We start from the raw sequence: 25,038 nt of genomic DNA, 5'->3' as shown, positions 1-25,038 counted from the left end.
ACACTGGTCTGTAGTGTAAAAGAGAGACACTTAAGAATTTTTAAACTGGAAAAACTGCTGTAAACAGACTCTGACTGAAGATAAGCTGTAGAAGACTGTAGGCCTGTAGAGTCACCATCTTTCCTCTTTGTTCTTGAGTGACATCTCTTTCCTAGATACTTCTAGAGCTTGAGGAAAACATAGGTCCTTCCTCACCAATATCTAGATGGGGATTTAAAAAACATGTGAAGGAAAACCAAAATTCCAAAATGGAAACATAAATTCTTTTTCCTCTTTTCCCTGCCAGAGCATTTTGGGGCTTTAGTGGCCAAGTGACATTTTCATAGCTGTGCTGTGAGAAGCCTGGTATCACCATGTCTTTTCCTCCTTTTCTGCCTTACTGCTGTCAAATGTAGGGGAAGTGCTTCCATCAGCTCTGCAAGAGACCTCTGAAATTTCTGCTGGGGACTGAAACTCTGATGTAAATCAGTAGAAATCAGACATCTGAATACCTTGGATAATCTCTGTTCCATCTAACACTGTCATGTGTATCATGGTGTTTAGTATTTGCACAACAAGAGATTATGAGAATACACGAAATTCATTAAATTCCAAAGTGCAAAAGCATTATGGTGATGACAGGCGTCTAGCGAAGATTGGGATTTAACCCCTCAAAAATCTAATTAGCACATTTACTAATTATTACTAGTTATAACTAATTAAACTACAGTAATCAAAATTTGTCTGATTAAATGTTCTGATTTTGTGTTTGTAATATGATAGCAGCCCAAACGATGGGCTTCCCATTGAGCACTTGGCCGCACGCACCCCGGTCGGTCCAAGCGCTGCCTTCAAGAGTTTGCAGCATGGTTAGAGCTTTGGCAAAGTGCAAGGCAATGGCAGAGGAGAGAAAGAAAGAAAGAAGGGAGATAAAATATCTTTAGTCCCTGTGGCTTTTAGGCTGTCCATGTTGATGGCTCCAGTCAGTGAATATTCAGCCCAGCTGGGCAGGTGTATCAGGACTGGCTGGCTTTTTTCCCACAGAAAAGTACTGCATGACTCCTTGAAAGTTTTGGGTTTGGTTTTCTTCTTGTCACTTGAGTTAATTCCAAGAAATCAGTGTCTGGAACTGAGCTTTCAGCCTTTGGTGTGAACAGGCAGGATCCTGTGGTGATTCTGTGCTGTTCTGCTCCTCACCCTGCCCCATCCCACCTCCTCGTGTGGTTCTGCCACGCTAAAACGTCCATTTGCTTTGTCCTTGTCGTTCCCATACACCCAACACATTCTGTGTACACTTTTTCCTGCCATATATTCCCCATCATGTATGTTTAAGTTATACAATGTGCAAGTCTGTCATCTTAGTGAGTCAAATTAATGCCTTTCTTGCACTGGTTTGTTTGGACAAAGGGGTGTTTCTCTTTAACGCTCCCATGAATAGCCTTAAGCATTTGCAGATTTTAATTTCAGGAGTGGTTTGGTGAAATGAACTGTCTTTCAGATGGGCATTCAGCATTTGTAAATATGCTTTTTTATTTCTTGCTTTCTTGTAATAGGGCTTTACTCACTGGTGCTCTGAGAAATGTCTTCTGCTCCTGGTTATCTTCTCAAGTTCTGTCTCATCTGCCTTTACTTCATAGTAGAACTGGTCCCAAAGGGTAGTGGGCAATAATATAACACAGCTCTCTGAGACAAATCAGGTGCAAAGCTGATTCCTGGGGTTAAATCATTAAATCCTACCTTCAGAAGAGACAGTAATAAATAGGAAAAAAAAGCCCAGAAGGGCCAATGCTGACTTTTCCACCAAAATATCCCATTCAAAAAGCGGAATATTTTTAACTTGTAGAATCTGCTGTCCTAAATTCAATCAAGAACCCCTCTTTGTCCATCATCCTGCATCTGAAAATGCCTGTCACTAGGTATTTCAGGATTAACTTCAACAAATGGTTTAGGAAATAATTATATGAGAGAGTTATCCTAAATTTCTTCTTAATTTTATCTGTGAGTTTTTCTTAGTCTTGATGCACTGGATATTCCTCAGGAGAAGGTTTTCTGGTCATGGACCAGAAGGTCCATGAAGTTTTATATGGTCAATTGTAGCTATCTCATAAGTGTTTGATATTTTTGGGTTGACTGCATCTCTGAGAAGCAGAATAGCAAAGTCATAGCTGAAGAATACATTCTGTAAACACAAGCAATTTTTTTCAGATTTCCAACCTTCCACTGAATGTATGTCCTCCCATTGTCTCATTGTTAAAACAGAAAAGCAGAAATCTGTGACTTCTCCCCTTTTTAGGTGCAAAGGAGTGTTGTCCCCTTGTCTCAAGCCCCAAACCTTTGGGATGTGGATGGTTTACAATCACACTAGCCTTCAGTCACTGCTGTGGAAATCCCCTGTTTCTGATGAAGGCTTTTTAAGTGACCCAGGATAAGCCATGTCTGTTTATACTTTGATTTCTTGAATAAGGAAGGTGCCAGTTCTGGCCTCATTGCAAAAGCACTGTGGAGATGCATTTAATGGTGTTCAGTCAATAGTGACTGCAATTTATGTAGGGTCTAACAGGAAAGTTGTCAACTGCCTCAAATTTTATTCATGGATAACACTTCTGAATTTTTTATATTAATTATTAGTGGCATGACTACTCTTGACATGTTCTTTGTTAGTGCAGTGGAAGATTCTCTGCAAAATATTTTCTTCCTCTTTTCCTGTCACCACTGTGAGTTTTCTTTTGTTGCTTTCTGGTGAAGCATCCTCATTCTTCTCTAGAGGAAGAGATGACTAAAATAAGAAACTGCATTACAGAAGGGAGAACTGCTTTGTCTAATGTTTAAAATTTGTCCAAGGTGTAACTCTGAACCAGACAATACCACAATTTAGCCGTAAAATCTGTGGAGGTGTTGGTTCCTGTTCAATGTGAGCAGTATGAGCTAGCAGAAGTATTAACACAGAAGCAGGTACAAAGAGGCATTGCACGGGATTACATCTGCTGCTTACCCAAAGAACTCTGGAAGCCAGGTTTGTTTTTAAGGTCTGTTTCAGTAAGAACAGTATTATTTCAATGAGGTGTAGGGCTCAGTGGCATGGTCATTTACTTTTACATGTGGCTCACATATTTCTATGAGGACCAGGCAGTCATGCATGGTAATTCTTCACATTCCTGACATCTTTTTCATAATCCGCTTCTAGCATGATGATAACTGCAATGAATAGGGAAGAAAGCATTTTAACTTTTTTTTAATGCCTGGAATTCATATTTCAGTTCTAGCTGTAGAATCTATAGCACCAGTATTTTTTTTAAATTTTTATTTATAAACTGCAGTAACTCTATCTTAGTTGCTAGCAATCTTTGATGGAGAGCCTGTAGTTGCAAGAGTTTGTATCTAATCTTTCAAAGTTCTTTTGGGCATTACTGGACTTGTGTGGCCTTTGAAATTCAGTGTGTGGAGTTAGGTGTGATACATGGAGTCAAAAAACATGAAAGTTTAATAAGTTCTCTCTGAAATAAATCTAATTTTTTTTTAAAGGCTTGTTCTCAGGCAGATAACCTAAAATCATCTTCCTTTAGGGAGCTGATTTGGAAAGGTTATTTTGGTTTTCACTATTCTAAGATGAATTTTCAGTATGTTTATGAAAAGTCTCAGTATAAATAGCACAATTTTTTTTTCTTTACTGTTAGGTTCCATCTGTGAGAAGAATTGGGAAAACCTCTGTGTATTCAACAAGCTTTCTTCATATTTGGAAAACATAAAAATGGGAACTGTTTAATTACTTCAACGCCCCTTCATCTCAAAAATTGAATATTCATATAGGGTAGTTTTTGCTATCAGGTTCAAGTTCCATGAGCAGAGTACCTAAAACTTATCAATGTCCAGTGTAGCTAGGAAGGGAAAAGGTTATTTGGAGGTTATTGTCCTTTTTTGCATTTTGCAAGAATTACTTCTACTCATGTTTTGGTTCTGCTGAATAAAGTGATGGTTTCTAAATGTTGGAGTGAAATTCAGAACACGCTGATTGTAGAATAACTTTGGGTCCTGTCTTCTGTAAGGAAGAAGAATTTCCTCTGAAAAGATTTTGGTACTTTCCAAGTGGAAGTTGTATAGTTTTCCCTGCAGTTTGTCATTTCCTCCTGTGTTTGCATCTGAGATGTTAGAGAGTTTTTTTTAAGGAACATCTTGATATGTTTGTATGTTGTGATGATTACAGTTAACATGAGCTCCTACCATTCAGAATTGAATTTTTGCCAAATAATGATGTTTTGAAGAGAAAATTGATCACTTAGCAAAATGATTCTTTTATGTGGAATAAATGTTGCAGCTGGCTGGGAAGATTACATAATTCTTCAAGAAGCAGTAGGTAGTAGACTTTAATTTCTGGAAACAGGACAGATTGCCCCAGTGCAGGTGCTGTGTTACTGGACACTGCAGGGGAGACCCTGCTGAGCCCACCAGCAGTCTCACAGCTAAATCCTATTGATTTTTGCAGGGACCAGTGCTGCCTCTGCAGGGCTCAGGGGGGATTATGAGATGTAAGACAAGTAAGCATGGGGGAGCAGCCACTGTCTCTGCTTCAGAGGCAGAGTATGAAGCTATTGATTATGCACTTTGGTTTATTTGACATCACCCCAGTGCAGTTATTCCAGCTTTTGGGGATATCTACCCTTTGATCCTCCACTGTGTGGATGATGCATGGCTTTGTCATTTGTGTGTTTTTAGTAAACCTTTATTTTTTTGTGCTGTGATTGTTGATAAGATACTTTTTGCTGGCATGGTAACCTCCTGTTCCTTGCTTGCCTACATCTGTCCATTTGAGATACTTCAGAGCAGGACCTGCTACTTTCCCATCTTTGTATAATATTCAGCACTGTGAATTGAGGCTTCTGGATGATGTTTGATAGTCGTGACCCTGGATGGACCCTGCTGAGGGGTTTTTGACCCAGGAAGGACCTGGGATTGGGCTGTCAGTCTGAGCCAATGAAAATCCAGTCTCAGCATCTAAACCACACTTCCCTGTTACAAAACCATCCAAGCTGTTGGGTGCAGGAGGGAAATCCCCCCCAGCTCCAGCCCATATCCCCCTGCAGTGACCCCTCCACTGGAGGCTGCTCCTCCCCAGGTCTCTGTGCCTGCCATGGCCCTCGGTGCAGAGCCCGAGTGCCTCATCCAGCCCTCAGGCCAGGGCTTGGACACATTCCCTTACCTGGAAACTGAATCAAAGCTTCAGGTAGTCAGAATTTCTAAAGCCACAGTCACCCTTGAGGCATCTCTGAATGTGTTTCTCCTAGCAGTAGTTGGGTGATGTTGAAGTCACTGGGATTAAAGAGTACTGAGGAATATAAAGATATTTATCATACTGGTCCACTAGTTGATTTTTTTTTCTTATTTTTAACCTTTAGGATGAACGTGAAGCCAGAGAAAACGTGAAGAGAGAGCAGGACGAAGCGTACCGCATCTCGCTGGAGGCTGACAGAGCCAAGGTGTGTGCAGGGGCAGAGACCCATGGGATGGGAACCCTTTGGAGTTTGGGAATGCTCTGTGCTGCAGGGGACTGCCTGCCTTCAGTTGTGCTCTGAACACAAGACCCTAAAGTCCTCCGTGCTGTAAAGTGGCCCCAGATAAAGTCACTAGGACTAGACTTGACTACATCTTTTAGCTACACCCATCCTGGCTTCATTTAATAATAGAATTTGGGGAAGGAATGGCAGGAAAATATTGCTTAATAAATATCCTCTCTTACATTAATTTCTGTGGAAACATTGAAAAATTTCTTTGCATTTTTATCTATCACATGCTGATGTGGGATTGCCCTTTGTGTTTGTTAGAGGGAAGCACAAGAGAGAGAAATGGCAGAGCAGTTTCGCTTGGAACAAATCCGGAAAGAACAGGAGGAGGAGCGTGAGGTGGGATGTTTTACCTCTTCTGATAACTTTATGAATTCATTAAGCTTATGAGCACTGAAACTGTCATTCAACACACACTGCAGCTTCAATTCAAAGCATACTTTTTGTGTGATCAATTTTCTTTACTATTACTGATTTCTTACTATGTATCTGTGAAACAAAGTGCAGCTAAATAATTTTCATCCGCTGTTGAATAGCTTTTCTGTTTTATCATCTGAGTCTCAGATACAGCCAGATATTTGATGGACCTGCTCACAGGAGATCTGTGAAATGAGCTCCATAAATGCTGGAATCTTTGGGAGGTTTTAACCTGTTTTCTGAAGCAACTCTTTTTAAAAAACATGGAGCCCTTTCATTTTTTTTTTCTGGAAGAAGCACAAAGCCTACCTACAATTCTGATGAAACAAGTTACCAAATTAAATTTGGGAGCCAATCCACTTACTAAAAAAAATTAAGAAAATAAAATCCAGAATCATGAAATTAGGATTTGTGGTACTTTAAAAATTTTCTGAAGAGTCTTCTACAGACTCTTCCTTAGAATGCAGATTGTGTTTAAACAAGTACTTTATGTCTCTAGGCCTCTGTAAGAAAGCAGAAAACCTTTGCTGTGAAGAGTACCGTTCCTCAAACTGTTATATTGTAGATTCTCTCAGTTTGGCAAATGCCGAGGGTCCGAGTGCCTCTCGGAGATGGCTCCTGCAGCCTCTTCCAGAGTCTGGACTGGTTGTGAGATGGCAATTCTGTGAGGTTAATAGCAGCTGAACATGAATCCACTGCAGCAGGAGCAGGCTCACAATCAGCTCACACTCTGGCTCAAGCAAGAAATATGTTTTTCTTTTCTAAGTTATTTTGCATGCATAGAAACAGTAATTATTTCTGCTTCATTATATCTGCTCCTGAGCCTTTTCTGATACCGTGGCCTTTTGGAAATGGTTTTCTTATGCAAAGACTGCAGCACTGCCCATGTTACCAAAATATACCTGGGCTTCCCTGTTTTAATGCAGAGTGCAGTAATGCAGTAATGAAAATAATAGGATCTGTTTGCTCAGTAGAACAAAAAGGGTTTTAACAATAATGTTTACTAACACTCCCCATTTTCAACTATACAGATTACTTGGACTGAATTGTTTTGCAACAGTGTTTACTTACAGAAGTGGCTTTATGTTCAGTTTGTATTTTAAAATCTGACTATTGAGCTCTTCACATACTGAACACCTTTTTATCAACACACTTAAATTGCTTGTTCAGGTCCAAGAGTTTTTAATGTGATCCATCATGTCATTGTTTTCTGACTTGGTTTGCTGGTACAGAATATCCTTTGTAAATTTCCATTTTATGTTGAGTGGTTACTTTGGGGAGCGATGCACTCTTTGCACAAAGGAAGGAGCTCTAATGAGCTACTGTTGTTTATTTTTCTATAATATAATTGATTGGGTTCAGTAAATAATGTAGCATCTGTTGTTATACTGTGTGGGGAAATGTCAAAACAGTGAGATAGTAAGCAGATGGTTGAGAATGGAGAGGGAGAAAATTAAAATAGACTCTATTTAAAATATAATCTCATAGTAGATGAGCAAAAATGAACTGAAGTTCTATGTATAAATATTTATACTGAGATATAATTTGCTCAGAGGTGTGTGTGTAAGAAGTAGACTATTTAAAAGCCTTTGTAATCTTGCTTTTGCCCAGTCCTTTCCCTGCAATGTAATCACCTTCTATCAGTTTCTGTTACTAAATGACCTTGGAGAGGTTTTCAAAGGCACAAATAGCAACTGTGTATATTGAAAGTTCCTTGAAAATGGGTAAATCTCTGCCTGACTGCCTCTTCAGTTTGAAAAATTGTCTTTTAGGCACATTTTGAGGCAGGCAGTGTGTTTGTGCTGCTTCTTCCATTCATTTACCTTCTCTTTAAGTACTACCTTAAGTGAGGTGATACTGTAACAGAGCTGCTTCTGAATATGATCAAATTTTTGACAGATGCTGATGCTGCCCATGAATACCAAAAATGCCCTTGAAAATCAAGCTCACCTCATTCCGCAGTCTAATGTTAGGCATTAATTTTATTTTTAAAAAATCTAATCAAAGGATTGGTGCTCTAGCAGCTAGCAGAGACAGAGGACAGAGAACACAGACCTGGGCCCTGCCCTTAAAGTCTTGACATCAGCAATGTTAGCTGCAAGACAGCCATACACATATGACTGTCATGTAGTGTCATTGCAATTTGAGGGCTGATTTCATGCAGGCTGTTGTAGAAAATGTGTTCACCTGTACTCAGAACCATCTTCTTATAAGTACTACTACTACTACCACCAACTTTAAATCCTCAAGCTCCCATTTCTCTTCTCCCAGTTTTCTTCTTTAACGATTCCTACTTTTATATGGACTCCGTGTATCTAGTGTGCATTCGTGGCATTTTTAATTGCATCTTTTAACAGTGTTTCAGTTTATTTGTAGTAAATTTCTTGCATATATTTCTTTTCACTCTGAACTGCCATTGAGGGTCCAGTCTACTGCAAATGGTCAATTACCATTGCAAGAGGAAGGCAATTTGACATGTGCTTTTAAAGAAATACTTTTACTGCCTTTTAATTTATACCCTTTAAGGAAGCAATTGGCCACTTGACAATTACTCTCTCATTCAATTTTTTTCCAAGGCTTTCTGCCAAATGATTAAATTACGTTTCCCATCGTGCATTAACTGTAGACCTAATAATATGTGTTATAAAGAAGGATTTGTTTTAATTAGTTGTCTGGTGGGCTGTTATTAAGGAGCGAATAAAAATTATTTTGTCATTGAGATATAAAGGCTCTGGAGCACTGTGTCACATCTTGAAGTTCTAGAAGAAATAAAAAGAAAATCTTTCTCCCTTTCTTCTGTTGCTGGCATTGCAGCCTGAAATGGTTGTTTTTCCTTCCCCAGGCCATCAGGCTGTCTCTGGAGCAGTCTTTGCCCCCCGAGCCGAAGGAGGAGAGCACGGAGTCTGTCAGCAAACTCCGCATCCGGACGCCCAGCGGAGAATTCTTTGAGCGGCGTTTCCTGGCCAGCAGCAAGCTGCAGGTTGTCTTTGATTTTGTAGCTTCCAAGGGATATCCTTGGGAGGAGTACAAGCTGCTGGGCACCTTTCCGAGGAGAGATGTGAGTAAATACAACTTTCAGGAATAAATACCTCTGCTTCTTGCTCCCGTGGGTTGGATGGGCTGGGGTGTTATGGCATAGAAGGTAAAAGGTGTGCCTGGGTATGTTCCAGTGCTGCCAAGCTCAAAGCCAGGGGCTGGCTGCTGTCAGGTGTTACATACAGAGCTGTGAAACCTGCCTCCAGTGGCATTGTAAAAAATCCTACATTTCAGAAAACGTTGTGGACCATATTCAGTGAAAACTCAAATATGCTGAGCCAGCTTTGCTCACATTCTGTTTTGAAGGAAGCTCCATCAACACTGCTGGTAGTTCATTGTTTAGGTCTGTTATGGGCTGGTACTTTTGATTTTTCTGGTTTTGCCATTTGGATGCAACTTTATGTTATGAATAAGGCTCAGCATCAGATATTACCCAGTTATGAATGATTTTAATAAATATTTGATCCACCCTGTTACATAATACCAGTAGATAATTACATTTCCTACCTTGAAATTGTATGATGAACCTGCTGTGGCTGATTTTCAGAATCAATACTGCTCACTGCTTACAATAGCCAATTCTGTTGATAAATCAACAGATAATTTTTGTGCTTGCTCCTAAATTTCTATGAAAATCCACCTCTCTGTTTTCTGCACAAATTAGCTTTTATTTATTATTTAGTCATTGCTACAGCAAAGATGAAAGTCAGTGGGTCCAACTGTGCAGGGGCCCTGGATAAAAGGTGAGGGGAATGGGCACTGCAGAGATGTCAGGAGAGAGCCAAGCAGTGGTGGGTGGAGTTCAGCAGCTCTTTGGCCATACTGCCTGAGCACTGCAGAGGAGTGGGGCAGCTCTGGACCAGCTGGGGTCTTGTTTGCTGGAGGCATCTCCAGGGGACTGGTTAGACCATTTTTCACCAAAGGAGTTCAGTAATTTGGATTGCTTTTCCATTTTGTTTCCCATCACTGCCCCTGGGACAGTTCACTAGGAATGAGGCTCTGAGTGACATGTTCACAGTAGTTTGTAACAGATGCCTCTTACTTTATCATCTTATTTGTAAGTACTCCAAAGGAGGAGAAGCTCATCCTTCGTAAGCATACGACCTTGTGGGTGGATGTGGTTTCTGACCCATTTTTGGCACAATTGTGAACAGGATTGCAGTGCTTGCAGCTCTTCTTCCACCTTGCCCTGTACTGGGAATCCTGATCAGTCAGACTGAGAAGCAGCGTTTAAGGAATCTCATTAATCACTAATTAACTTTACTCCTTAAGCATGCAGTAACATTTCCAGTGGAACCAAAGACTAGAAGTCAGCTGTGTTTCCAGGATTACTGATGGTTCAGTGTACTTGACAAAAGAAAAACAGTGTTTTGCAGTCTAAACAATGGGGTTGTATGTTTTAAATATTTTGCAAGTCATGCCTCCCCATCTGTAACTTATTTCTGATGTAATACATATTTCATATAAATACCCTACAGGTATATTACTCGTAACTTTTTACATTTGTTTTTCACTTTACACTGGCTGTTTCTGTACTTATCACATCATCATCATTATGAATGCTAGTCATCTGTAAAAAACCTCAAAAATTTATCAGGTGAATCACATAAGAACAAGTACTAAAAAACAGTAGAAAAGAAAAAAAACCCACTAAATTAGAGTAGGCTGGTATTGTCAGTATATCTGTGAAACTGGCAGGGAGAAAAGGCTGAGGCAAAGAAAGGAGAGTTTAGTGGCAGGGTCTGGAGCTGTTGGTCTGTTGTGTGGGAAGCAAAGACCCTGTCATCTTTTTTCTATGATTCCAACCTAATAATGCCATGTATGAGGAGTCACATAAATGATTCATGCTGATTGACTCAGCCACGTATGAATCCCGTTGCCATTGTGACCACCAGAGCCACGACAGACAAAAAATATTCCCCAGGGGTTTGCTAACCACTGAGAACTGTAAATGACATCTGTCATGTTCCCCGGGTTTGGAAAGTTGGAAGCGTGGAGCTCCATAGACAGATTAAAAAAAAAATAAATAAGGCATTGTTGAATGGCTTGGATAACTACAGTCAAAGTATATATTCATTGCCTTGGGCTTTGTGGTCTGTAGTCACTTAAAAATACACTGTAAGTTATCAAGACCCTTCTGCTGTATGGTATGTTGTCAACATGAATGGAAATCTGTGCTACAAGGACAGAGCACTTGGAATGCTTGTGCTTCAGAAAACAGGAGTATTTAAAATATCTGTATTTAAACTATACATAACATTTTTGAAAAAAATATGTTTGAAAGTATCTGAATTACTTTGCTTGAGTTTTGCTGCAGTAAGATGAAAACATGTTTTATAAAGTCAGTTTGTGAGTTTTTTCTATCCTAATCTGCTTTACAATAACATACACACCCCAAAAGTGTTTCTGTCTTATCAAAACAAGGAGATTATCTTCAACCAGATCAACATTTTCTTGTGATAAACTTGTTAGAACATTTTTACCTTCTGTTCAAAGCCATCAGTTCTGATATAGTGTTGTTGAAGTACTTTTACATCTTTCATAAATAAAAATTCATTAGTTCTTAGTCCTATGTTCCAGTTGCTTACACAGATATCCTTAGCTAACTTAAAGTTGGTATCATAACCCTACTGTAAATACAAACTTCTACACATGAGCAAATACCCAGATTAACCTTTTCCAGACACTACTTGTAGATTTTAAAGCAGCAGTGACATTCCAAAGCAGTTAAGCACATGCAGTGACTTGTTATTGGGTCTTTGTCACTGACTGTGTTGTTCTTTCTACCCGTGCTGAAATTAGATATTAACCAGCTCCTCTCTCAGTACCTCAGCACCACATCTTGTACCACCAGTGTGTGTCACAAAGTGAGCTTGGGGCAGCTGGGAGCTTGTGCCCCAGCCTCTGGAAACCTTGGCAAGCACATCTTTGGGAGTGAAAAGCTGTATTGTATTTCTTGGCAAAGAAATTTCAATGCAAAGAATGTATTTCTTGTATTCTTAAATACACCTGCAAAGGCTTTGTGGGAACAAATGTGTGTGCTGTTAAATGTGTGTGCTGATTTCAGAGTTATAGTTCCCTGTCTTCCAGAAATCACATTTAGCTATAGCAAAAAGAGCTTACTCTATGTATAAGTGTGCTCAGTCGACCTTCTAGTTCAGTATTTCGGTCCCTTTCTCCTAACAGCCTTCCCAAACTCTGACTTATTGCAGCAAAACTCCAGCAAAGTAATTCTTATACTTTCAAACATACTTTTTCAAAAATGTTATGTATAGTTTAAATACAAACTCTGACTGTGGTACTCCTCTTGACCTCCCAGCTGCAGGATCCTCCCTTTCCCAGTGCCCTGGAGACCTCCAGATACTCAGTTCCTCCCTTACTTCAGTGCTAGTGATGAGCACAAGCCTGCCTAAAACTGTTAATTTCTTACAGGGTGAGCAATTTACCCCTCTTAGGCAAGAAGCTGAAGTGGACCAGGTCTAGCTGAAACTATAAGAGGAATGTGCAGAAATTTGCCCAAACTGGGCTTCAGCCACCCTTCTAGGGTTAATATGTTTGTGAGTGTTTTGTGGTGTCTGTCAGAAAGGAAGGGCCAGGCATGATTCCTCCTTCTAAATGCTATATTTGAAAGACTGAATTTATTAATTCCTCATGAAAAATCAAAATTGCAAGCTATAATTTCTGCTGCTGATTTTTCCTTGAGGTGGAGCATTAGTTATGTATTTGAGAGTATGCCTTCTGCAGACATGGTATTAGAGACTTAAGCTCTTTATTTACTGTATCTGGAAGCCTTGGTAAGCCAAGACTTCTACAGTATTTCACATTTTATTTTTCTGAGCCACAGCTTAGGATCAGGTGGCAGTTAAGTCACTTAAGGTTATTTAAATGCATCTAAAATGTTGCTTAATAATTCAGAACCAGTTTGCTCTGTTTAGAGTATTAAGATTTTTTAAATCCTTTTAATTAACCAATTTCAACAGCAGTTTAAATAAACAGAAACAATAAATCTCCCTTGAAAGTGCAGAAAATAAATTCAACTCAAATTGCATGTCAATTTAAATCAGATATAATCAGGATTTCAGTAAATTTAGGGCTAAGTAATTCATAGTTTTGGGAGTATATGGGAGTAGAATAATAGTAAGATATTCCTCCAAACCCAAATGTGTTTTTTCATTCCTGTGCTTTGGCAAGATTAATCCTCTTTGATGCTCGCAGTGGTGAAAATAATGCCACAGGATAGTAAGTTTAGCTGCAGCACTTGCTGTGGAGTCCTCTGAGCAGGGAATTGCCCTCTGATGTTCTCAGAAAGGTGATGTTGGAGCATAGTCCTTATTTTGTTATGCCAAGTAGTTTGACAGTTTTGTGTATGAGTTCTGGCAGCTATTCTTTGTAAGGATTATTCTGAATTTCACCCTGTGCAAACTACTGCCTTCAGATAACTTACTTTTAAACTCATTAGACCATGTGTAAACTCTCTAAATAGTTCATGAAAGAGTTAAATGTCCAGGACCATCTTTGACTTTTAACATTCTTCCCCCTAGTCATGATCTTGATAGAAAAATGGAAGAAAGATGTTATTGTGATAAAGGATTTGTGCAGTGTCACAGCTACACACTATAGTATTTTTAGTAATTTCATGTAAATCAGGAATGTAGCTTGAATGTCTTTTTTATAGCAGAGAAGGATTTCAGATGAATGAAATATTTTTTCTGATAGGTTCAAAAATTTTTGAGAATTACATGTGATACCTGTAATTTTTCCAGGCATTTCTGTTAGTGATATTTATCTTTCTTACTACACCAAGTAGTAGTCATCTCTTTTAATTCACGTAATTTAAATATTTCTGGTCAGTGATGTCATGTGCTTACTTTGATCTAGTTTACACAAGGCCACAGCCACCTACAAAGGTAGATGTCCCTCCTCCTATCATTAACAGCTTTCCTTAAGTCAATACTACCTGCCCTTGTCTTTCCTCTCCTTTCAAGATCTGTTGTTATTTTATTTATTCAAGCAGTTAGGTTTGGTTTAGTTAAGACACTGAGAAGTTGCCTAAGCAAATTGGCCATTCCAGGCTGGCATATTCCCATGCCTCTCTTGAAGCCTGCTTTCTGACTGTTCTTCCTGATCACTTGTAACAGTGGAGGGATTGGAAAGATTAACCTCAAGTGCAAGAGGGAAGGACACTGAAGCATTTGTAGCTCCCAGATTTTCCTGCTTTTAACGAGTTTGTTGCTCAAAAGAACAGTATCACAGTCTTTTGGTCAGCACCTAAAAAAGGGAGTAAGTAACATTCTTACTCTGATTAAGTCAGTCACAGCACCTGAGAGAACTTTGAGTATGTTTTGTTTCTTGAAATGTGATGTTTACTTTTGTGGAAATATAATTTCCATATAGGTAGTAAAAAATTCTGTAAATATTACAGAAAGATTTTTCACCATGTTTTCTTCCAAGAAAGACAGACTTGATGTGTTTTTTTCAGACCCAGTGTCTTTACATAAGTGACTGATCCAAAGTGAAGGATTAAAGCCCTTCATGTATCAAGTCACTGAAAGGAGATCTCATCTCACAGATGTAAGAAAAGAAGTAGAATTACATTCTGTAGATCAGTATAGTTTGTGATCTCTCACAGCAACTCTTTTTGAGTACAGGGAATGTTTAACAAGTTTCAGGAAATAGGTGTGCATTTCAGATGAGCTCTTTTACTCAGGCTCACTAGAGTAAGCAAGCATTCACCCGGCGCTGAGTGCTCACGTGGAGCGCGAGCTCTCCGTGAGCCATCCTCATTAGTTAGCCCAGTGACTAATGCCAACCATGGGATTAATGTATTCCACCCAAGAGCCCTTCAGTGCACATCCCTCGCACCCAAAGTGCTCTTTTATTCTGCACTGCCCCATTTTACAAAACATTTATTTCAGGGGAGGCACGTTTTTGTTCACAGGAAGATGCCTTAGTTAAGCTGTAGAGCTTTGCTCTTGCATATGACCTTATTCAGCATAAACTGGGGCTAAGATATTTTGTACTTTTTCTCCAGAATTCATGTTTAATATCCATTTTGTGGACTTTTTTGACCCATGCAGGAAGAAAATGAAATTTTAAAATACCAATAGAGAGCCTTTGTACTGGTATGATACTAAGACTGCTGTGTCTGGTTACCAGAAAATTTAATGATCTCCTGCTGTTTTGGTAATTGCATAAGTAATGCATCAGACTAAATCACCAAAGCAGTCCTAGGCACTCTATTTATTCCATTTGCCTATCTACCAATCACAATGTTATACTGTAGATATCATTGTGATATCTGAACATCTTAATCCTTTGAACTGGTGATAAAAATCCTTTTGGATTGTTCTTTCATGCAATTATAATTAAGTGCACATGAATCCAATCCTGGGTCGTTCTTCTGTGAGTGGCTGTGTTCCCATCCATTCCCCTCTGGGATGTATGCAAAGCAAAGTTTCTTACAGTTCATTTGGAGCACTAAATGTATTTATATGTTTTCCAATTTCCAGAGGATGTGGCTGTTTGCTTCCTTTCAGCTCTTCATCAGTCTCCAGAGTGAAAGCTGTAGTATTTCTGGGGATGTCATTTTTTTTCTGTGTAGCTAGTGCATTTAAAAAGAATTAAATACATGGATAATTGTTAGTTCACTATAAGCACACAGGCAGCAGTGCCCACAAGTAATGAACTGTTTTGCTCCCTGGCACAGCAGAAAGGATGCTTAATATACAAATGCTCTCATCTGTAAGTGCCAGTACTTAAACTTTCTCTGCTCAACAAGGAAAATCAAGGTAAACAGCATGAGGGAGAAGGTAGTGGAGCTCCTCTTCCTTTTCCTTGTCAGGAAAAGACAAGGCCCAGGGTTTTCTGTCAGCTTCTCTTTTTCTGAGAAACTGCACAGAGAATTCCTAAATAAATCTAAGATTTCAAACCAGAAAGAAGGAAGGGAGGAAAACAGAAAGTCTGAGGAGAGCTTTACACCACCTTGCTCCTCCTTGAAGCCTGAAGTCCTCCAGTCTCAGAGCTGTTGCCCCTGTGGGACCATTAATGTCCAGGTCAGGACCTGCATGTGACTCCTCCGACTGACTCCAGCTCCATCTTCTTGCTCTCAAGGCAGCTTGTGTAATATTTCAGCACCATTAGCACCACAACAATAAAAGTCACATTATTCAGAGAGGTTTTTCGTAATTGAAATACTTTTGTGCTTGCACTTCTGCCAAAATGAAAGAGCAGATCAGTTGTCATTGAAAATTAGCTGTTTGAAAGGCTAGAGGGAGATGCCGCCTTTTTATAGTGATTTTTTAAAGTGAGATTAGTTCTTGGAAAGAAATGTAAAACAAATGTTCAGTGGTGTTGGTAACTGGATGTATTTTGGCCATATTTTGGGCAAGTACTGATCACTAAACAAAATTTCTGGTCCTTGGCTAAAAAAAGGCACAGAACTGCCTCAGAGCTACCCAGGTGTATACAGCCCTACCCAAGGCCTTTTGTTGGAAAGTAGATAAACTACAGTTATGTATTATTTTCATTACTCACTGTTAAAAAGCTATAGGATTAGGGTAAAAATTTGGTATTTTTAAAAACATCATTAACATTAGGGCTTTATTTAGTTTTGACAAAAAGATTAATTTTTGTAGGGTTGCTTAAAAACCCTTTGTTTTTAAGCTTTTGCTTTTTAAGGTTTTCTTTTTTGCTTTGCAAATATGAGATATTTATTCCAGCTGAAAAATTGCAATTTCATTTGGAACTTTTAAAAAGCACCAGATAGTCCAGGTGCCACTCTACAAATATAGCAACAGTGAGTTTGGGCTCATCCTTGTTGTTTGCACCACCCTGTCATTACGTTTAGTGTTTTAGAAAAGAGGGGAGAACACAGTTGCTGTCTTAATTTACTGTCAAGTAGTGCAAGGAAGGCTAATCAGCCTTCACTGAGTAAAATCTATGCAGGTTTTTTTTTTTTTTTAAATATAAATTATGTTAAGACAATGAAAACTTAGACTCTGTGTCAAGGTTGGCCGCATCTTGGAGCACTGCACGGCTTTCCAAGGGAAAAACGGGAACCATGCTCGAAGTAGAGGATACAGCATCACAATTTTCTGGTTTATAAACAGCTGCTACTTTGCTTAGTAAATGTGTTTTTAAATATGCTTAATCTAAAATATGTTTTTAGAAAACCTCTTGAGAAAAATAAATCAGTGTGATGTATTGGATTAAAGCTTTGTATTTGGATCGAGGCTACAAGTCTTTTACTATGACATATTTTTCCTTGTTTGTGACGGCTTTCTTCAATTCAGATGTAAATTATCTCCAAGTTTATTCAACTAAGCCCAATCTAATTGCATATATTTCTATAAAGTAACTCTACTTTTGTTTGTTGCTCAAGTTGAACGTATTATCTGTGTAACCCAGAGATATTTCAATAGGTAGAAAGGATTCACTGTATTTGTTTGTGTGTCACTCTGAAAATATAGTTTTTTAAACAGATCTGGTACTTTACCAGGTGTGCCTTTAAGTAATTTCTATTGCATTTATACTTTAGGAGGATTAGAAAAGAGAGTAAAAGAACTCTTTGTCCGTTAGATTCATTAAATGTATTCATGCGTGTGTAAGTGGTATAGAGGCTGTGCTGCTCGGGAATCAGATCCTTGTCCTAGGGTGGAGAGAAAGGTGAAGGGTGTGATATTTACTGCCTGTGTAAGTGTCATAATAATTGTGTATTTGATTCTTTATTTTTAAATTACCTTCCTGGGCATTAAGCCATTTTTTTTTGTGTTTATCTTTTCCCCACAGAGTTAGGGAGGGTAAGGAACCACACCTTGTAAGTGGTAAAAGTACAGCTGCTCAGGATGTGAGTGTGTAATAGAACAGATAGGTCAGCAAAGGTGAAGACAGAAATAACTTAAATGTTATTCTAGAAGGAAAAAGACTTTGCTATAAAAATGTATTAAAATGCTGTTTAAGCTAGCATTAGTTTTCATTTTTGGTTGATCTAAAAACCCAATTAATTTACTCAGAGTGAAGTGTAAGCAGCTACTACATTCTTACAGGAGGAGTATAAGAGTTAACATCACTACCTTGTGCCTTGTAGAGTCATAAATAATTTGAACTTCTAAGTGGCACAGAAGTATTTCAACTAGCTAGTGCTTAGTTGGAATAATCACCACAGATGAAGCCATAGCTCCAGTGCACTAAAACCTAAGGTCCCATAAAACTGAATCCATAGTTGGAATAAAAGTTTTGTTTATCAGCTTGAACCTATTTCAGTGAAAGCAGCTCAATGGCAAGATCTGACATGGCAGAAATAAAGTCCTGTAGCACCTCTGGTCATGTTGCTGGAGGGAGTGTTCCCTGAAGGGAGGGGAGTGTTCAGGTTTGCACAGAAAGTCATTTGCCTGAAGATAAAATCTCCTGGGGCACTCTCTGTGTTCAGGGCTTTGAGACAGTCCTGAAAGCACCTGCATGGTATTGTACAGGGTTCTGTGAGCTTGAATGTCAGTAATTTTGCTGTCACTTGTGTTATGCTCTCTCCTTCTGGACATTGAGTTCTTCCTCTGCCACCCTTCTCACTGGATAAACCTGCAACACTTTACAGTCTCTTTTCAAGGGGTTTTAGTTCATGTTTCATTATAATATAAAGTATTGGGCATTAGCAAACTCACAAAAGATTTGAAAAATACATTCAGCTGGTTTCACAGTGTGATGCATGAGATGACTCCTAGAGTGCTTATGACTTTTAGAAAGTCAGTTATTGTAGGACTTGAAGATACATATTAAAATGTACCTTTAGCATTTGTTAAGGCCTTTAACTAATACTGAAGGTGAATTTTGAACCTTAATCGAGAAAGAATTAATTCTGCCACAAAGGTGGAACAGATGAAATCAGATTCAATATATAAGCATACTTCAATGGCTTTCTGTGTAATTGCTAACAACATAGAATAAATCTTTAACAAATAAAGGTGTAGGGCTTTGGGACAGTGTAACTTACATCATGTGCAGAGCTGTTTTGGAAAGAGCATCGTGAAATGGCATCAGAGCCAAAGGGTGTCAGCTCTATGGGCTCCAGAATTTGTACTAATGGTAATGAAACAAGGCACACAGATACATGTCTAAAGGCATTCTGTACTTTTCATTATGAAATAATGCACATAAATATAAGTGAATGAGATAAATATAAATGGTTGAGATCAGTAGAACACTGCACTGAACACACCTTTGCAGGCTACAGCTCTTTCCTTTGATCTCTGTTATAGATCATGCTTTGGTTTCTAATTCTGTTTTAAAATACTGTAAGTTAGAATGCATCTTAGGTCTTATACTTCATATATTTACAAAAGAAACCATTTTTTTTGCTAGGAGGTGTGTTCACTAATAAGGCTTCTATTCTTCGTAGTAAACAACATATTTACAAGCCACAAATAACAAAGTAGAAGCTGCAGAAGGGTTGTGGTGTGATAATTAAGTACAATGGCGACCCATATGAACAGAAAATGCCAAGGAGCTAAAACAAAGCAACAACAGCTTTGTTTGTTGACAGATGCAGGAGCCATATTGTTAGTTAATTGGGTAATGGTGTAAACATTTGCAAACTCTGCTGTCCCTCAGTGAATTAAGCAGCACACTGAAATTATGGTGAAAAGCTGCACAGTCCTTGTGCTGCAGGTACTCCAGAAGGCTCCTAGGACCCTTCTCACTGAGGAAGGAGCATCATGTGTAGTTGTTATTTAAGGCACTTGGAAGTTTGCAAACCTTAGACTAGGACATGTTATCTTGAATTATGCTCAAGTGAGTAACACATTTCCATATGGTCACAGCCTGGAAGGTTGTGTTCTGTGCCCAGGCATACTTTTGGGATTTTTTTTTCCAAGTGCAAAAGAGACATGTTATGACTTCCCTCCCTTTTCTTGCAAAATAAAAAAAGCAAATGAAAAACCCCAGCAAAATGGTTGCAGGATTTGAAAATAAAGATGTCTAAATTAATACAGGCTTGTACTGAAAATAAGGAAAATTGCTTTTCTCAGGTGCCCAATGCCTCAGAAGCTGTGAATTGCACAAACCCCTCTTTACGTCATTCCCTGCTCAGTAACAGACTGTAGCAGAATACCAAAACATTAAAAAATGCTACAAGATACTTAATTAGCATACTTCTGTAATCACAAACTTAAATGCACTACTTTGGCTGTTTTTTATATAACAGGTTTGCTTTCGTAGATAATAACCTTTCAATAATTCAAGCAGCATCTGTGCAGGAATGCATAATTGGACAGTAGATAATAGGAATCTAAAATTGAGTCTTGTTTTTGTAAATTATTTTTCTCTTCAGACATTTAGCAGTAGCTCACCACAGTACATGAAGTTTAGGAAAATAAGTTCCTGCTTTGGGAATAAAAACAATGCATCTGTTTGGTTTTTGGGTTTGGTTTGGGTTTTTTAATTATTTCATTAAAAAAAAAATCTGCTGCAGTCAGATGAAATTACACTGATTTTGATGGTCTTAGGAAGTGATAAGCCTTGAATATTTGTTCAAATTGTAATTTTTCCCTAATCATTCAATAAGACAATAGAAATGCAAATAGATTTCAAGTTTGCCTGATTTAGTTGGGGGGAGGGAATGAGAAGCAATACTATTTTTGTTAATAGGTAACAGGATTAGTAAATTACGCTTTTAAGAAAATTACATGAACATTTCTTATTAATTCATAGCATTTCATGTGCTGGACACTTTATGTTTTCTGAAAACATTTTTAGAAAGCAGTGGCGTGTTGTGATCATAGATGAAACAAATTTAACTTTGGAAAAAATGCTTATTGGCATGCATCTGCATTTATACCTGTGGCATAAGACTAATAATCTATTAGTCACAAGCAGACTTCTGATAACTGGTGTGCTCGCACAGCAAAATAACCAAAAACAGAATCACCAGGGAAAATAAGTTTAAAAATGGAAGGGAAATATTTCAGAAAATGGTTCCTCTTTCTACATGAAGCTTTGCAGTATTCTGAAGGATATCACAGCATTGGCTTGTAAACTTGAATGTCAGGACACTGGGACACTTGTCATTAATTTGTCTATATTAGTAAATATATTGTGTAATAACCACACAATTAAACAGTTTTCTCCCGGCCTGGGGTGATTGAGGTGTTTGGAAAGCACTGAAGTGAGTGGAATCTGGTTGTTCCACCCTGTGACTTGTAGCAAGAAAGGGAGTAGGAAAATAAAGTTTCCCTTTTCAATGGAGAGATCCTGTTGGGTTGGCTTGCGCCATCAGTTTGACTGAAAGATGATTGTCTAGGAGTGCAGTTTTATTTTTCATCTTAACTCATGTGTTCTAGTAAACCTTCCAAAAGTTCTTGACTTTTACAAAAGTAGATTAGTGCATAAGTTTATGGTAGAGAACCAGATCTTCTTGGAATTAATGTCAGGGATTCTGTTTTTTTATTATTCTGTTCATTGTTAATACAAAATAATTCTTGTAACAACAACAGAAAACACAGTATATATTTCTTAGTCTGCATCCTGGAAAATAATACTCACTGCTTCAGTTGTCACTGATAGAGGAACTCAAAAATCTTCCCAGTAAAAGTCTGCAGTATGAAGATAAACAATTCAAAAGTCTACTCACACATATCTTTGTGTTCATGTCTTTACAGGTGACCCAGCTGGATCCAAATAAATCATTACTGGAGGTAAAACTGTATCCTCAAGAAACCCTTTTCCTAGAGGCAAAAGAATAGATCAAACAAGATTGTAGGACTAATCATCCTTTGATAAGCCAGAGGCACAGCATCGAGAGGAAGACTTCTCTGAGCACCACCTTGTACTGACATCCAGCTCAATTCCATGTCACAAGTTTTGCCTCTTGCAAGATTCCTGAAAAATTGAAAAAACAAACATAGCTACTTAAAGTTTCACATACATGAGTATATGTTTCCGACCTCATTTAAATGAGCAGAGGATAAAGTTCTGCTATGAACACTGAACATTATGATTCTGTTGCTCACTTATCATCCAGCTTTTGTTATAATTAATGCACTGTTAAAATGTGAGTGATTGTTAAGTAGAATTTTTACTCCTCAAATGCCCCTTTTTCACCAAGGAATCTTGGACATTTCTGCCTGTACTTTTGACACTAGAATGCTGTATATTTGATATCTCACTGAGCCAGTGCTCTCATATATATGCATTTTATTTCTGTGTTTGAATTTCTACTTTGTCAACTAATTTAAAAAGGCAGAAAAAAAATTAATGGGACATTCTCAGCCATGGAAATTTAACAGTATTATAGTAGAAAGCATATAATTTTTGTTAGTACTTTCTGACTTCTTTGATAAGATGTAAGGTTTTGTTTGGAGAATATAGTTTGACATATATGCGAGATATTTATTTACTGGTTCTGCTTTGGGTCTCAGTTCCAATTCAGTTTAGGAAGTATTTTCCATTACATTGCAGTGTGAAACTGCTTATTGCATGATGTGAATATTTAAATAACATTAGACATGGCCAGTACCAGAAACCTGGTGTCTTGCCAACACTTCAGGAATCAGCTGATATTGAATATCAGCTGTTAAAAACCTTTCAAATACCAGATACAAAAGTTCTTTATTTCTCCTTGTGAAAGAAAGGGCAGTTTCCATTCTAGCAGTTTTTCTTCATTCTGGCACTTGCTTGTCTCCTATTACTCTGCTGGTTTAAAGCACCTTGTTTGGTTCATCAAACAATGGGTATTTTAAGGGGTGGTGTAATAAGAAATCTGCCTTATTGTTGCACACTTTGGACATATTAACAATACATTATTGATCCCATCTCAAATTAAAGAAATCATAGTTCTCTTGTCTGAAATGTATGCACCAGCTACCTGCTACCTGACATGGAAAAATCTAGTACTTTAAATTTCTCAACCACAGAATGAGCATACTGAGGCTAAGACCATAACGTGCAGTTGATGCCAAACCTGCATCAAAACTGGTTTATTTGGGGTTTTTTCTTTTCCTTTTTTTTAATTTTTATTTTTCCCCCCCCTTTTTTTTTATCTCTGGACTTGCAGGACAATGTGCATTAGCACTACAGGATCATCATCTGCTTAACTATTTTTTTTTCATTTAAAGCCTGGCACATTGTTTTCCATCTATGTTTATACGTAATTCATAGTGTTTATTGTAGCTGAATGAGTTCTGATTTGAAAATTTTATACTATGCTAAAACCAGTTGCACACATCTTTTAGTCTTTCTTTTTTTCTTTGGAAGGATGGTGATATAAAATTAAATGTATGCCTATTATTAAGATGTTAGTGATGCTGATATATTGTTACCTTTACCAAAAATGCGAATTTCTGAGCAGGCAAAGCCTTATTCTACCTTTTATAATTCTGTAATTAGTGAGTGCTACACCAGACACTTTTAGAAGTGAAGTATCTATGACAAACAAAAGGTTTAGAAGTGTAAGCAAATCCTAATAATTTGCAGCTCACAAATAAAAGAATTCCTAGCCAACAGAATGATAAATGTATGTGTAATGGAAAGCTGAATGCAAACGCTTCATTCTGAACTTTCGTTTTCTTGCAAAAAAAAAAATCCACTGTGTTTATTAAATAAGAAATTAACATGGGATGCAAATTGGGGTGGTGCTGTTTCTACAAACAATCACAGTAAACATACAGCAGGATTTTAAAGTGATGCATATATTTTTTTTTTCCTTCTAAGTTGGCTTTTGAGGAAAGGAGTTGCTGAAATAGTCCTTCATGAAGCAAAGCAACCTTTCAGCTGACTTGTTTATATTAATCTGTTCTGTTTAACTTCTGTTTGATCTCATCAGGCTGTTTTCTCTCACTCAACTTGGTTTCTGTATTTTGACTATATATTCTTTACTTTGATACTAGTTTTATAAAGTTATTAAATGTGGCTTGAATATTTGTTGAACTTGTTGAAGTCAGTGCTCCCAGGGTTGTTTGGCCTTTTTTTTTCTTCTAAACTCTACTATTTTTTCCCTCATTTTGTTCATATTGCAAAATACACTGTCATTATCAAAATGTTCTAGTGATAATTAACTGGAAGTGTTCAAAGTGGTGGCATTACTTCCCTCTGATATAAAGATTTTGAGATCAGTATACAGGGAACATTCTGCCACAATGTAGACAAGTGTATCGCTCTTTAAATAAAACGTTAATGATTTTGGTCCTTAAATACTTTGGGCCTGATTTCAAGAAGCAACCATGTCAAGTCACCTTTCTGAGTCACACCATCGACATAAACCAATCCCTGTGCAAAAATATTAATATTCTATGCCATCATTTTCTGCTCTCCTGGTATTCACTTCACACGTTGTGCTGCCATGGATAATCCTCTAGTCATTCGAATTTTGTAATTCAGTATTACCCTAGAACTGTAACACCATTGCTGCAGAGCACATCCCTGATTCTGCCTTTTTATCTTCAGGTTCTTCACATTAATGGATTACCATTAAGGTGATTAATGCATTAGTTCTAAGTCTTAGGGAATTACTGTTGCTGAAAGGAATCCCGTGTGATGTGTCAGCTTCCATTGCTCGTGGGGTGAAGGTGGGGACGCTCTGGCTTTGGGAGAAACTTTCTGCCTGTTGACAGTGGTGTTTGAAATCATTATAGAGACCATGCAGAACATGGTGTTTGCTCTGTACTCTCTACATGTGCACCCTTCAGCTCAGTGGGAGTGCTGAGGATGTTTCTAATGGAGCTGTGTTGGAGGGTTTGTCTATTCTTTTTAATGTAGCAGAAGAGGACTTTGGCTTTCATAAACTGTACCTACTCAGTGACATTAGAAACTTAAAATAAATTTTCAATTGCAGCAATATTTCTACTAAACGGTTATATGATTTCACTCCTCTGTATGTGGGGAAAAATCAAATCACAGTATCCCAGAGTCACAGGACTGAAGTGCTTCATTATCCAGGCCTCATGTCCAGGCTCCCTAAACGATGCATGAGAAGATTTCAGTGCCTTAAAATAACTTCCACGGCAAGCACAAAGCACATAAGTGGGTGTCTCCACACAAGAAGAGTCACTACCAGGCAGAACCAGAA

The 25,038-nt window shown here is 38.1% G+C and overlaps 1 protein-coding gene across 1 annotated transcript in view; it reads left to right on the top strand.

Moving 5' to 3' along the window:
- Nucleotides 1–24,164, top strand: part of FAF1 (Fas associated factor 1) — a 152,853-nt gene extending 128,689 nt beyond the window's left edge. Inside the window, exons 16-19 of the mRNA XM_068198731.1 lie at nt 5,370–5,450; nt 5,796–5,873; nt 8,794–9,009; nt 21,635–24,164. Coding sequence (XP_068054832.1) covers nt 5,370–5,450; nt 5,796–5,873; nt 8,794–9,009; nt 21,635–21,718 — 459 coding nt within the window. The 3' untranslated portion in view covers nt 21,719–24,164. The remainder of the gene's footprint in view (nt 1–5,369; nt 5,451–5,795; nt 5,874–8,793; nt 9,010–21,634) is intronic.
- The last annotated feature ends 874 nt before the right edge of the window (nt 24,165–25,038 follow it).

This window comes from Anomalospiza imberbis, chromosome 9, assembly GCF_031753505.1.
Source record: "Anomalospiza imberbis isolate Cuckoo-Finch-1a 21T00152 chromosome 9, ASM3175350v1, whole genome shotgun sequence".
Lineage (NCBI taxonomy): Eukaryota > Metazoa > Chordata > Aves > Passeriformes > Viduidae > Anomalospiza > Anomalospiza imberbis.
This window is presented reverse-complemented; position numbering and strand designations above follow the sequence as displayed.